Here is a 15,815-nt window from a genome sequence, read left to right as displayed (position 1 = left end):
TCTTAAACATGAACTATCTTTAATTAAAGACAGATCAATTTACACAACTGACAGTGACAGAAGTATAGCTGTACTGACTTCAGGTCCACGACTGAATTGGTTACCATGGGAAAGCGAGGTTGCACAGTAGTCAAATACACACATAAAACACTCTGCCATTTTGTCTGCACAAAGTTCTGAACATAAACAGAGAATAAGATGCTGTAATTTAGAGATCTTGACAGATAAAGCTTCCATCGCATATTAGTAACCAGTTGGTTTTTGCTGCTAATGCTGGTGCTAACGAAATAGAAGCTGAAACTGTCCAAGAAACAAATAGTTCTTCTCAGTAATACGAAATTACTGTTTCACAAAAAAATACCACATGCTTTGCGTTAGGCACCCAGTTCCCAAACTCCACATATTTAAAAAGAACTTCTCCTATACTGCTCAGTTCCTTATAAGAACTGCTGAGCTGGAGGCTGTCAATCTAAGCACACGCTCCCAAGCAGTCACACAGCCAAACAAAAACAGTAAAAGACAGTACGATTTCATATTCTCTGGACTAAGTCAACTACTGCAAAAGACTATTAGACTAATTCACAGTTGTACACGGAATTTAACGAGGATTATTTCAGTCTTTAAATAACCATGAACAAAAGACAAATCACAATTACATACCCTAACAGAAAAGTTTGGAAATCAACTTTTACCTTACAATGCTACACTTGGATGCTCTTATCATGATTTCATCACTGATAAAACAATTTTATCCTATTCCGTAACTCCTGTCACTAAGAAAAAGCTCTGCCTGAATCCTACAAAGACCTAAAACTACACCATCAAAACAGACAGCACAGACATATGCTCATACTCTATCAAGGGAAAAAAAGTTCACCATCACATATTTTTGAACACACAACATTAGCAGGATATATGCAGGCAGCTGAAGCAGCCAAACAAATATTTGATATATATCGATATAACAGAATTTGGATGGTGCTCACAATAATAAACTTCCATGACCTGATTCGTATGTACAGTCACACCTAGACAGATCCTGGTACATTCTGGACCAACGCCACTGAAACATAAAAACCAGTGTAAAAATCCCCCTTTCCACTGGGGAAACCTGGGTCCTCGTATACTTCAGTCCACCAAGAGGAGAAAAATTCAAACACCTCGATACTAGAAGTTAGTTACCTGAAACTCCTTTACTGCTTTCTGCCAAACAGTATACAGTAGGAGAGATGGCGTGTCCTTAAGCATAGAAGTCTTGCCAGACACTAGCAACAGCAACAGTAAATACCCGCTAGAACAGCCAGCTTGCTTTTTAAACTCCCAACTCCAAGAACCTGCCAGCTAAACAAAAGCTGCAGTTACTCTAATTCCACTGGAAAACATCATCTCCCTTGAAACAAGCAGATTCAGCACCCAGACCCTGTAGGAAGCTAGAATATTTTGGCCTCAAGTACCTAAACTTTACTGTCAAAATAAACACATTACTGCTCCCATTAAACAAAAAAACTCAGACTCCAACACATTCTAGTGCAAAGCAATGCAAGAACAAAAATCTGGGAGCAAGTCCTTGCCAAATCCATCACATACTAGCTCATAAACATTGACATTTGACTGTACAGAATAAACTACTGAGCCACACTTGGATTACTAGGGAAATCTGCACATTCTTATATCCTGGCCCTAGAGAACTTTGAAAGGTTAAGCCTCATTTTCTTACTAAGATTTTCAAGTTGGGTTGTTGGTTTGTTTAACTACACATTTTTCCTGTATCGTTTTGGGTGAGGTTTTTTTTTTTTTGTCCAATAGTTCGACCAGTTCGAACAGCAGGAGCAGCTGAAGAGAACAGCTAAAGATGTCACAAGAAAGATAACACTAAAGTGGAGGTATCTGGACAGTGCTGAAGCCTCACCTCCTGGATTCGCCTGCGAGCCCGCTGTAGCACCTCTTCGTACCCCTTCTGTCGCAGCTCACTCAGACTCTCATAATACTCTTCGGGATCGTCAGCCTCGGTAAAGAGCACCTGCGAAAGTATCTTCCAACCGCAGGTGTCCAAGCTGTGGACCAAGTAAACTTGCAGTTTGTAACAGAGAGCGTCCATATCCTGCTCGGATAGCTCCGGGGCTCCGAACAGCACCGTCCACATGCCCGAGGGCTCCTCGGGGAAGGCAGGCAGGTAGGGCTCCAGCTCCGAGTTCACCGAGCACAGCTGCTGGTGTACAGCCCGCAAGTCTTGAAAGGAGAAGAGGCCGGCCCAGCTGCACTCCTCCCCGGTGGTCTCCGCGTCGGGAGCGCCCGGCTCGGCTGCCTGGAGCGGCGAGGGCGGCAACGACAGCGCTGTAGCCGCCTCCTCCTTCCCCAGCTCTAGCACTTCTATCTCTTCGGCAGCACCTGCCGCCTCCGGGCCCCGTTGCGGCCTTCGGGCCGGGCTGCTCTTGGTGCGCAGCGGGCTCCTAGGCAGCGCCTCGGCCACCGCCCCCCGCAGCCCCGGCTCGGAGCGGAGATGCGAGGAGCCCCGCGACAGGCCGCTGTCCCTGCGCACAGCGGGGCTGCCGGCCTTCGAGGAGGCTCTGGGCTCGGGGCCTGCGGGGCCGCCGCGCCGGAGCTCTCGGGAGCCGCTACGCTGCCGCTGCGCCGTGCGGTTGTGGCAGGTGATGGCGAACTTGCCCTCGATCTCGTTCCAGGCCACGATGAAGACGAACTTGTGCTTCTCCCGCTCCTGGAAGGCGTGAGGCCTCACGGCCACCCAGTCGGCCTCCAGCGTTTCCTCCAGGGCGAAGGCAGACATGGCGCTGCGCGGCTTCCCGCACGCGCCCCCCACCCTCCCAGCGACCGTCCCGTCAGCCGTCCGGCAGCCCCGCTCGCCACCTCACCGCCCACCATCAGCCATCTTAGCAGCGGGGGAACGGGAAAGGCGCCGAGACGGGGGATGCGCTGGATCCCCGCCGGCGCGGCGAGGCAGGCAGGACAGAGAGGAGCCGCCTCCCGCCAGCGATGAGCCCGCCGCTGAAGGGTGCCGCGACCGGCCCCGCTCCTCAGCCCGCAGCCACGGCGGACAATGCCCCGTGCCCCCGCGCAGGTACTTTGCACGCGTCACGTGGGGCGGGATCTGTTTACAAGCAGCTGTGGCGCTGCGGCAACTCAGCGCCGGCCCCGCCCCGCGGCCTCCTGAGGCCCCGCCCCCCCCTCGGCGCCCTCCCCATTGGCTGCCGGCCCCCCGCTGCCTCCGGCGGAGGGAGATGGGCGGGGCCTGGAGCTCTGCCCCGCCTCTTCGCTGCCGGTTTCCCGCCCTCTCTCCTTGCGCGGCCGGTGTGGGCGAGGGAATGTGGGGCCCCGCCCCTTCTCTCGGCTGTCCCCCTCGGGCGCCGCGCGATGCACGCTGGGACGGGCACGTGCCAGGCCGCGGCCGGTGGGGGTGAGGTTAGGGCGGGCTGTGCGCGGGAGGGAGGCGTCCTGTCGGGCCCAAGTGTGTTGTAGCGGCCTTGCCTGCACGGCGGCTCCCGGGTGGGTCTCCCGGTTAGCGGCGGAGGCAGCGCCGCCTCTGCTTGCCCCGACTCCGGCATTGCGGTTGATTCCCGGTTAGCCGCGTTGGGTACGTTGGCCTCCCCGTTCCTGCACTGGAGCACCCCTGGCCACTCTCTAGTAGCCTGCGGCTAGTGCTGCCTGCCAGGGCTTACAGCCTCGAGCTAGCAGGTGCTTAGGTACGGAAGTGCATCCAGGCAAGAAATCCTCTCACAGGGAAATGGTATGTGCAGAGGGTTTTTCCTGATTTTCATAGTCATGGAATCACAGAATGGTTTGCAAGGGACCTTAAAGATACCTGGTTCCAACATGGACTGGCGCAGGCAGGAAGAGCTTCCACTAGACACATCCAACCTGGCCTTGAACCCTGGCACGGATGGGGCAGCCGCAGCTTCTCTGGACAACCTGTGCCCAGTGCCTTGCCACCCTCACAGGGAAGAATTTCCTCCTAACCAGTGTATTTTCTTTCAACTTAAAGCCATTACCCCTTGTGCTGTCACTACTGTCCCTTGTGAAAAGTCCCTTTCCAGCTTTCCTGTAAGCCACCTTTAGGTACTGGAAGGCTGCTATAAGGTCTCCCCTGAGCTTTTCCCAGACTGAAAAACTCCAGCTCTCTCAGTGTGTCATAATACGATTTTTTTCACAGAAAATGGTTTGATGCATGGTTGGAGGAAAGGATGTGGTGCTTCAGTAGGTTGTGTTAGTCGTATGGCTTGATTCTGACTAGAGATTAAACCTAAATACTTCAAAGGTCATTACCAAGAGCACCCAATGGTTTGAAATGCAGCAGAAGTTTTCACTTGCGGCTAGGCTGCAAGAGAGTGCAGCATCTGTGACAAGTCCTGGAGATGAGGGCATGCGGCTGTCTTGGGCAGTTGTATATGTTTACATCTGATGTGGACTGCACTGAGAGATGGCATTTTAAATTTGTGTTGGCCAGTTGTACTTGAGAACTGGTAGTGCCTGAAGTGCTCTTTGAGGTTTCCAAGGATACTGCGGAGTACGTAGGTTACAGTAACCCAGGACAGACAACTCCCATAAGCATGTCTGAAAGGAATGATTAATCACCTGTGATTCCAAGGCCAAGGGCCAGTTTCCTGGTGCCCTTTGGATATTGCATTTCTCATGTGTGTAAATCAAACAAACAAAACTTTACTCTTAATAATCCCAGAATACATGTGTCAAAAATAAGGTCAGTGGACTATGCATTGGCCCATCTGTGATATTGCTGTCCTGCTCCAAATCAAAGGAAGCTTTGGGAAAATGAAACATTTCATTTGCATTTGCCAGAGAAGCAAGAGTGAGTCACAGCTTTTTTCTGAAGCTTCTGTATTGACTAGCATCCTGTTCTTGGAGGCTGAAGTATTTGAGGAAGATCTCTGGCAGTCCAAACATTCTCTGGTCATTAACAAAGCAGCCTCATAAATGTGGGAGAATCAAGGTTACGTCTAGAATACTCACAGTTGTTAATAAAAAGGAGGAAATTATGGCTCAGCAGCCAAAGGAAGGACCATATCTGTGTTCTAAAGCTAAGGATGATGTTTGCTGTATATCTTGGAGAGAGTGTTCTTTTCTGTTACTGCAGATTTAGGCATCAGACCAAAGCTGATGAAATGATCTGGAAGATTTGGTTATACTCTATGTGGGAAGTGGCCAAGCAAGCAAAAAATACACTGGTGGAGGATATACGGTCTCTTTCTGTTAAGTATTCAGAAACATTTTCAGAAGAATGTAAGCAGCAAGCAGTCCAATTTTGTCTTTAGTAATGCATGAAAGAAAAATTAAAACAATGAAAGTGCAGCAGTAGATATGTATCTCACTATATCCCCAGGCTTAAGAGAGTTAAACATGGATTCATGTTCATTTTCTCATCAACCAAAGAGTCAGTATTTCTCATCAGCCAAACAGTTAGTCTTTTCAGATACGCTACTGTAGAGCTGAGGTCTTTGAAAGCAGTATTAGCCTGGCTGTTCTCACATAGCACAGGGACAAGCTGGTGTGATTTAAAGCAGGTATTAGGTAAATGTAACATTTGTGAGCTGGCTGAAAACTAGTCTGAAAATCACTCAGCTGCAGTCAGGTTTCTGACAGGCCTCTTTTCATGCATCAGAAAAGCTGTACTGTACGCTTTCAACTGCTGTTATATTCCACAAAAATTGTACCCTTACAGGGAAACCTGAAGGAAATAGCAGTTTTTCAGAATCACAGTATCACAGAGCACTGACTAGCCTTCTGAATAATTTCTGGTTTTGGGGGAAGATATGCATAACTTGCCATTTGTAAACATAAAAAGGGCAGGCTTTTCATATGTTGGTGAATTATTCCTAAGGGTGGTTAAAGGAAACACAACTCTAATTTCTACCAAATAAACCAACAACAACAACAACAAAAAACGCTTAAAGGCCTAAATTGTCTTTTGAGCGGGGCTTGTGGTGTGGTGTGTGCTTTATCACCAAGCAGAAGTGGGTTAGGCAGCACCCAGTCAAGCTGACCAGTGGTTGATTCCCATTCTTTAAGAAATGACAAGTTTGTAGCAACTGAAAGATCTTCTGGGAAGTGTGAAGAAAACACGAGCTGTCTGGAGAGAAAGCAGTTGCTGCCATGCTGCTGCTGAGAACGTGGCTGTTCAAATCATGAGGATCCCATTCCTGTCATGGAAGCTGCACATGTTGGAGGCCTAGTTAACCTTACCAACAGGTTGTTGGAAGTAGCAGTTACTCAGCTGACAAACTGAATAATTACAAAGCCAAAGCTTTTCAGGATCCACAAGTGTTCTGTCACTAGTGAGCTGAAATGTAAGGTTAGGAATTTAGTTGATGTCCTATTTTTTATTTAAAAATTTGATCAAGCGCCAGAACTTTTAAGGCAGGAATACTTTGAGTCATTGCTATCCCTGGACAGTCTCCAAGTAGTGATATTTGAATTAGTGAGGAGTGGAGAGTAGGTTTGCAAACTTCAGGAGTTACTCTGTGCTTTTTCTGCCTTGCAGTATCATTTCCCTGGGCTTGTTTCTGATGGTTCTCAGACATGATCTCAGTTTAGGCCAGTGTTGGGAGATCAAAGAAACTACAGAATCCAAATTCAGCACAAAAGGTAGCCTGCCTAGCAGATCCATACATAATAGATGCATAACCGGGCTGGTGAATCCATATGGAACTGCACATACACACATGTATGAGGTGGATTAGTAATTGTTGGATATAAAAGTTTGGGTCCTCTGTGGATTTAGTATTTTGAACCCTTGCAAAGTGATCTCACCCAGTGCTGTCTAAATTGTTTTCTGTGTGCTGATATTGTGAACAAGAACAGAAATACTCCTGTAAGTGTTTGTACAGACATTCCAGAATCTAGTGTGTGACTCTGGCAGCATGCTGCAGGCTGAACTAAAATTTTATCCTTCTGGATCTAAGTCTTTGAACACCTTGGGTAAACTAGTTGTTGTACAAAGTGGTTTTGAAAAAAACAGATCTCGTCTGGGAAGCCTGATTTAAAGTTTGATCAGTTTGAAACAACTGCTGTTGCAAGATGATTTCTGTCCAAATACAAGACTATTATTCTCAGTTAACCAGCTTTACAATTTCTTATGGTAGTTGAGGTGAAGGGGGGAGGGTATATTCAACAGCATGTTTCAAAGCACTATCAGGAGTACTTTTAAGTGTCCTGAAATTGCTATTGAGTATTGTGCTTAGCACAGCTATGATGGATAAGCATTTTTAATAGGTTGCTGTTGATAGTATGATTGAAATCTTAATGTGGGCAAGCCAAATAGCAATGTCTGTTTGTTGTTAGTGGGAGTCTTTTTTTCTGGCAAAAGCTTTAAGAGTATTTTTGAGAGTTTGTGTGAAGTGAAACAAGAAGCAGGCTGCATGAAAGCACTGTTGACTCTTTGTGATGGCTTAGTAGGAATGAAATATCCACCTGAAAGCATCCTTCCTAGTAATAGTTGTATCTGCACTTGAAATTCAGGAAGTGCTTACCTTTGACAGGTTTGATATAAAAGATTTGGGGTAGTTTCCAAGGACAGGGCATTCCATGGTACAGCAGAACCAGTATAGCTGCAGTGCATGTGATAGCACATCCATTTTATGGAGAAAAATTGTATACTTTGTATATTTGTGCTGGCTCTAAAGTGAAGAATTTTCTGCAACCAAATATTATTGCAGTTGTAGAACCTGTGGAGCTATTACTGTGTGGTAAGCTTTACAAATGTGTCATAAAATGAACATGTAATATAATCTCTCGCTTACTGCTGAGAGGACCTAGTAGTTTCAATATAAAACAATCTTCCCTTGAAAAGAGTCATTCATAAAAGTTAATCTTCTCCCTTTCAGCTAAACAAGTATACTGACAAAATTAGTTTGTCTGTTAAAGGCAGAAGGAACTTCAGGGAGTAGAAATCATGTGGGTAGTACTCAAGAATCACTCTTTGAAAGCTCAGATGATACAAAACCCTTCCTTTCTGATCTAAAGAAGCCATTGTAGCAGGAAATTCTAAATTTGACTAGTAAGAATTTTACCAAGTTGCATGAAAGTTATCAGTAGTCTCTGTGGTAGATAGAAAAGAATTTGCAACAGGAGAGACAATTGGAGCAGTTCTGTCTTGCTGAATGATTTGGGAGTGGTGGTGTTTGCAGTTCTCTTTGGTGGTTTACAGGGTGATTAGACAACTTGTTTGTTTACAGCAACCATATTCTTATGTGCTCCACAAAAGTATATGGGATAGGAAACATGATCCTAATGATAGATAGAACAATTTGTAGCTTTGAAAGTGCAAAGTTTTTAAATAATACTTGGGATTTTCTCTGAAGATGAAAGAAATATTAATAATGAGATATAATGACCTTTTGCCGTACTGAGTATCTCATAATTAAACAAAATTTTATCAAATGGTTCCGTAAAAGTAATATTTTCATTGAGGACAAGAGTGAAAAACTTCAGTCATCATATTTTGAGATTCCTCAAAATATTGATCAATAAATAACATGCCCACTTGGCTCTGAACCCCGTGTACTGAGCTGTGAAGCAATATCAAGACTGTAGTGGAGCACTGGTAGGTATTTTTCAGGGAAAGAGGAAGCAATATATTTAGCCACATCTACAATTCAACTCAATCAAGAACATCTGTAACAGGGCAAGGAAGCCACAAACCACGGAACAAGCACTGAGATATTAGAGAAGAAATACCTACACGAATCTAAAAAAAAAGGAAATCATAGTTCCTGTGGGAGTGAATGTAGGCTTCTTTCTGATTCGTCAGTGGAACATATGACAAGAAAACAGTTCAGAAGGTTTTAATTAGTCTTGGAGGTTCCATCTTCTTTATCCCTGATGTACTGATGGAGAAATTGATACCCTGACAATCATGGTCCATCTGCCAGATCACACCAGGCCTATACTAAAATAATTTGAATGTATGGAAAAAGATTTATATGAAGAAATCTAGACTGCCTTTTGGGTGGAAAGAGTGAGTTGAAGACCACTTAGCTTTTGACCACTGTATTGGATTTGCAAGGCAAACTTTTGGTAGCAAAGGATTAAAGGGGTGGATTCTGTGAAAACCTGCTAGAAACTTCTCCCGTTTACAACAGAGCCAGTGCCAGCCAGCTCCAGGGTGGACCCTCTGCTGGCCGAGGCCCAGCCCATCAGTGACAGTGGTAGCACCTCTGTGGTAACATGTTCAGGAAGGAGAAATAACTGCTGCACCACAGAAGCCAGAAAGAGGAGAAAGAACGTGTAAGAGCAGCAACTCTGTAGACACCAGGATCAGTGAAAAAGGAGGGGAGGAGATGCTCCAGGCACTGGAGCAGGCTCCTGCCAGGACCTGTGGCCCTATGGAGAGATGAGCCCATGCTGGAGCAGGGGAAGAAGGTGAGGAAGAAGGAGGGGCAAAGATGATGCTTGATGAACTGAACACAACCCTATTCCTTGTTCCCCTCTGCCACTGGGAGAAGGAGACAGAAATCTGGAGTGAAGTTGAGCCCAGTAAGAAGGAAGAGGTGGGGGGAAAGTGCCTTTAGTTTTGTACTTGTTTCTCATTATCCTACTTCAATTTGATTGGCAATCAATTAAATTAATTCCCCCAATTCAAATTTGTTTTGCCTGTTATGGTAATTGTTGTTTTTATCCTTCTGTCAGCCCACAAGCCTTTTGCTATATTTTTTTCTTCTCATGTCCAACAGACGAGGGGAATGATGGAGCGGCTTGGTGGGCACCTGGCAGTCAAGGTCAGCTCACAGCAACCACGTAACTTTATTATATGTGATCCTGGTATTTCCCATAAACATATAAGCTGTTGTTCCTTTCATCTGAGAGAGGAAGACTTTGAACACTGGATGAGTCACTCATATTTCCAGTACGTTTCCAGGCCATCTGACCCCTGCAAGATTCTGCAGGGCTTATGTCATTGCATTATATGCTGGCTGAGACGAGCCTCACAGGCTATTGTAAGCACAGCCAGCGCTGTCCTTGGGTCACACTTTGGATGGTAAAATTTCTAAATACATTCTCTAAAAGGCTAAGAATAGATTGAGCAATGGGCCTGTATTACTCAATTATGTGATTATGGGGTAAGTATACCATTTCTAGCCAACACTCAAGAGGTTTTAGCTTGAATCTGATGAATTTAATCTGTTAAGGTTACAAAAATACTCACTTGGCCAAGAAAGCATCAGAATTTGTTTGCATTGTTTGTGACTTCAAAGCTATCTTAATCAGACAAGGAATTTGATCTGCAGTCAAGACAACACCTTCAGGGAGTGACAGGAAATATGGTTTGTTTTTTTTCATGTCCAATTAATCCTCATTGTTTTCTCTGTATTGCTTAAGATTCTAAGCATGATCAGTTATCAGATCAAGTATCTGATTTATAATTACAAGAACACTGTCTTTTTTTTTTTTCCCCACCAAAATATTTTTGTATTTGTCATTCTGCCCCTCCTTCATACAGGTCAGGGAGACACATAAATAATTACTGATAGTCTTTATTATTTTCTCACTGTCTCAAGGATGCCCTGTGTGTTTGGAGGGCTGACCTCAACACAGAATCTAGTGGATCTCCAGCCTGCAAGTAGTCTACCTGCTAGTTCAGCTATATGCTTCCAAATTCCTAAACTGCTTATGTTAAAGCTGCCTTGTATTTGTGCAGGATTCAGTCAGAGCTCTGACTGCAGTGCAGACATACTTAAAGTCTCTGAAGAGCAGCATTACAAAATTAATCTTTTGTTGTCACAACAGCAACAGAGTACTAAGATAGAGGCAGAGACACAAGGTAGACTAACACCATTATTAACAGAGTTTGGAACATAAAAATTAGTAGGCTTGTGTGGTGTTTACCAAGCACAGAGTGTTTTCCTAGCCATTTTAAAATTCTGTCTCCTAGTAAACCACAAGTCAACAGGCTAGAGCAAAAAGCCTTTCAGCTTTTGAGCGGAAATAACTAGCAGCCATAGTTTGGCAGATACCTGTTCCAGGATTTTGGGATCCCATGAGATTGGAGACTGTTCAAGACACAGAACAGCCTGCTGGGTAAAGAAATGCACATTAGTGAGAAAGTCTTGCACCAGAATTCTCCAGAGCACTATGGGAGCACTGCACACAACAGCACAAACTCAGCTTATGGAGTGAAAGGTCACAATAATGCTGCTGACAATGTGGGAAAGCCTTCATTCTGAGTGTTCATATCAAAGCATGTGAGGATCAGACTTCAATGTCTAGGATTTCTGAGGTGTTCTCCTCTACACATCAGTAGAAGGCCTGACATTTAGCTCCACTTACGAAAGAAATTCTCAACCTGATTAAACTGTTCTGGAGAAATGCTGGATAGCATCAGCTGCTGTCTGTAGACACAGCTACACCCAAAGCTGCTACATACTTGAGTCTGATCCAGTTACTCAGTACGGGAGAAACAGATGGTATCTTCATCTGGTTCCATCTTCAGCTGAACTGCCATGTGATCCCACTGCCAGCACCAAGGAAGGGAAACAGTTCTGGTAGAAAGAAGTCCAAAGCTTCTCTTGAGGAGCCTGCATGTTTCCCAAAAGATAGATAAAATCCCTTGTTAAATCCAGATGATCAGATTCTGAAGAGCAGCAAAGTCTGAGAGAGATTGCACGGAACTATAATTTGTAGTTTAAAGGAGAGTGATGAAGGTGAGATTTGTTTCTTTTTGTGATGGGCATTACTGTTTGGCAAGCCTCTAAGTAGGCTTTCTGCACTAAAGCAGCAAATTTCAAGGATGTGGGATAGAAAAAAGTGTTGTGTTAGAAATAATACACATTTCTGTATCCAAACAATTTTCAGCATTTGTAGAAAGTAGTGGCTTCTCTGATTGTTGCTGTAACAAGATAACTGATTGGCTGAAATAAAAACAAGCTTGTAAAAAATTGATCAGCTTTTGTTTTTAGAAACTAATATGCTTCCTCTCACACAGTATCTTAAACTCTGTACAAAAATTCACCTTCTGATTGCAGGCCCTTTAGTATACAAACAATGTCATTATCATTACTTTATAAAGTTTTTTGTAGGTAGAAATGAAATGTGGCCTTTTTAACTGAAATGAGAAGGTTACCTGTTTCAGATTTTATGTTATTGTTCTCCAGCCCTCTCATTTAATGAGTCTTACTGCTTTCAGTTCTTAGAACACTTATGCCTCAGGCAAACAGTTTATTGTATGAACAGTAGAATATTCAAAACTGTTTTCATAAAGATGTCCTATGTCCTCAGTTCAATGCCCTAACTCATCCTGCATACCCCACACGCTCCTCCTAGGTGCCACTCCATCTGGGTAAGCATCAGTATGTTCCATGACTCACCTAAAGGTATGTTCATACAGGTATGTGTGTCTTAGTTTGTCAGTCAGCTGATGCAAAGCGTAAGCTCTGTGTATATGTGTATTTTAATTGCAGATTTTTTTGAAACTTGTTAAAAATGCATTTACCCACTGACACTTCACCAATTGAATGAGATGACCTCTTGAGGTCTTATCCGTTCTGAATCACTTTGTGAGTCAACATTGTTAAAATTAATTTACCTTTGGATACTTCAGCAGTTGGACTCATCCAACCTGAATTATTTTGCAATTCAGTGCAAAAATTGGCCAGCATGTTCAAATATTATTACGTGTGGAGTGACAGGGATATTGACGTGGTGATGACTGTGTAAGCTTTATTTACTCAGAAGGTCAGGCTAATGTAGCACACCCAGTAGTGTGCTCCGAGACTGGCACTTCAGTGTTGCTAACTCAAGGTCTGCTTCTCCTGTTAACCAAGGTTTACTTTCAGCATCTGTTCAACAGATTTGCTTCATATCTGACATTACTGAAATGAAACCTAATGGCACCGTAAGCTATTATCATATAGTTTAACAATCACTTATTTGGTTTTAACATAATATAGCATACATAAGACAAACCAATTTTTATTATGGTATTGTGTATTTCCTCTAAGGCTGTGGTCTTTTTCTTTTGTAGAGAAGCTAGCCATCCATACAGATAGTTTTTATTAAGGGTTTCTCATATGCTTGTTATTAATTACCAGCTGACACCTTTTCCAGGCAGTCTTTTTTCCTAGATTGCATCATGTGACAAACACATCTTAATATCCTTTGCTGTTGATGCAAGTTCTAAAGAATTCTGAGTTGTTATTCAGGTTTCTGTTGGTAACTTACCATCATACTGCAGCAGATCCTTTGTGTCTAATTTTATCAAAGCTATATTCTGTATGTTGACTCCTTTTGGAGATATTCAGGTTGTCATAACCATAGTTATAGAAAATTCAAGGCTAAAAATATTTACAATTAGAGAGAGGTATCTTTTATTACATAAATATAGCTGGCTGAAAAACATGCTTCATTTTAAATGTTGTTTATTGATACTATCCTTTCCTGTTAAATTCTTTTTTTTTTTTTTTTTCCTTTACACGGTGTGCAGGATACTTTTTGGTATAAAAGGTTTGTTTTCTTAATGAATGTTATTTTCTTTTTGTTGAATGCTGAAAAATGGCCCTGTTTCTTTTCCTTGGCAATTCCTTGCTTGTCTATAAACACAGAAAACTCATTTATGCCTTAATCACTCTATTTCTGCTTATTTAAAATATCACTGATTCTTCTGTAATTAACAACTGCATTTCCTTAGTGGCTTCCTGTTTCTGTAAGACTTGATGGTCTTTAACCAATTCTGTCTTTTGATTATTTTTAGTCAAAATTTTGATTATGTTTGCTGTCAGAAATGGATCTACCAAAGATCTTTACCTATTGCAACTAATTCAAGTCAGCTGAAATGTATTCTGATTTTATTGGCTATGTCAGAGGATTTCAGTGTCTTGAATCAAAAATTTGTATCACCTCATCTTTTACTTACCTTTGCTCCAGTGGAATACCAATAATTTCCTTCTGGGAATGGGTGTTTGACTGGTGACCTCATCAATAACAGAGGACACCCCACCTGGTGCCTTTGTTTAGTATCCCTTCATTTTAATTTCAGAAATTACATTTTAAATTTTCCTGAGGATTCTGAGTAGTACCAAATGTACTTCATATGACTGTGAAAATTATCTTTAACTGCAGGTTCCTATTTTTAGTTTGTGGAACTGCAAAAGCATCAATGCTATTTTAGCTATCGAAAGTTTAGCTTCGATGTAGCTGGTTTGTAATTCCTTATTATTATAGGTATCTGAATGTGAGTGTTCACAGTCCCTCAAATCTGCATTGTTACTGCACTAGTATTTTGTAGACATTATGTGATTAACTTTACTACCCTGTATTGTCTTACTGACTTGAAAAGAACACTTCCCAAGTAGTATGGCAAATATTCCACTCAAGCTATTACTCTTGACATGTTTGTGGACAGAGCAGGCACTAAGAACCAGTGGATCTGGGCACACTGCAATGGGGTCATAGGTGGTGGCAACGTATCTCTTTTGTTAAACAATTCCCAAGATTTTGACTTCAGTGCAATTTTACCGCAATCTGTAAGTGGCCACTTGAATTTACACTAGCAAGTTTTCTTTGTGATGGGAAGACACTTCTTTGTGTCTAACTTATCTACCTTTTGCTGTTTCAATACTGCATGAAGGCCTTTGGCTCTGTATTGGCTAGAATTCGTGATATTAACAGGGAATAATAATATGGGAGAGGATGGAAGCCTGAGAGCCTGGCATGCATAGAGAGTCTTTCCAAGGAAAGTGGCTACACAGAAGACAGTGTGAAGTGATGCTGTGGGAAGAAATGGAGGTGCACAGTGGCTGCCGAGGCCAGAAGGGAGGGGTAAACAGCAACAGGGTAACAAATTATACCATAGTTGTAGGGTAGGGAAGAATGTGAATGATCTGAACTATTGAAAGGTACTCAGGCCTAATCTCATCGTTACTGGTAGAACAGTGTTTTCTCAGGGTTGTGTAACCAAAAGTAAATACCCTCAGTTTTAGCATAAAGGACTGCCTTTCACTTCAGTAAAAGATAAAAGTGTAAGAACTGCTCTTCCCTGGAGAAAGCAGAGATACTTGGGGCTCCTAAGTCAGTAAGGATGTGTAGATAACCCAAGTTATGGCAGCTAAGCAGTGAGAGGAAGAGCATTAGGAGGAAGAAAATAATGAAGGAACAATAGCACAGTGTTTATAGAGTCATATGTGGGGGATGGAGGGATGATAGTGGCATCCTGTATTAATTAGAAGTTTTAGGCCTCTTTCACTGGAACAAATGAGTCAGGAGGGTCAAAGGTATTTATTTATATGAACCACTGTACAATACTTAAAAGTTTGGCCATTCAGAGACATCCAAAAGTCCTTCAGTAAACAACTACATGTGAAAAAAAAAAAAAAAACAAAACAACAAAACAACCCAAATCAAACCCCAGAAGTTTAAAAAGAAAAAGAAAAGAAAAAGCAGGAAAAGTGGTTGAGGGAGATCTTAACCACATTTCTTACTTCCTTTCTCCATAGCTGCAATAATGGCATTTTGTTTTGTTTTATAACTTATGATAAGGAAAACTGTTGTATTTGGCAACCTTTTTAGGTAGTATTAAAGACAGTAATAAGAGTTCATTTTGGATGAACATGAAGTTAAGATGATGAGCCAGAGCTGCTGTTACTACTGTTGTGGTAAAAGCCTGAATCTGCCTCCTCAATGATAAATTAAGAGAAGCACACACAAAAGGGGAGGAAAAAACTCCAAAAGAAAGAAGTTAGAAAATGCACCTTCTGTTTCTGTTCGTGACATTAATTTACAGCATGGTTGCTAGAGGAGACTGAGCATAGCACATGGTGACTCCAAGATTTGGCTTTTACAAGTATTGAGCTGTTCAA

General features: G+C 42.8%; 1 protein-coding gene across 1 annotated transcript in view; it reads right to left on the bottom strand.

The window, feature by feature from the left end:
- JMY (junction mediating and regulatory protein, p53 cofactor) overlaps window positions 1-3,064 on the bottom strand; it is a 71,436-nt gene extending 68,372 nt beyond the window's left edge. The window contains exon 1 of the mRNA XM_065662213.1: window positions 1,910-3,064. Within this exon, the coding sequence (XP_065518285.1) occupies window positions 1,910-2,785 (876 nt within the window). The 5' untranslated portion in view covers window positions 2,786-3,064. The remainder of the gene's footprint in view (window positions 1-1,909) is intronic.
- Window positions 3,065-15,815: the final 12,751 nt, after the last annotated feature.

The sequence above is a fragment of the Lathamus discolor genome, chromosome Z (assembly GCF_037157495.1).
Source record: "Lathamus discolor isolate bLatDis1 chromosome Z, bLatDis1.hap1, whole genome shotgun sequence".
NCBI classification, from domain to species: Eukaryota; Metazoa; Chordata; class Aves; order Psittaciformes; family Psittacidae; genus Lathamus; species Lathamus discolor.
Note: the sequence above shows the minus strand (reverse complement) of the source record. Positions and strands in the feature narration are given on the sequence as shown.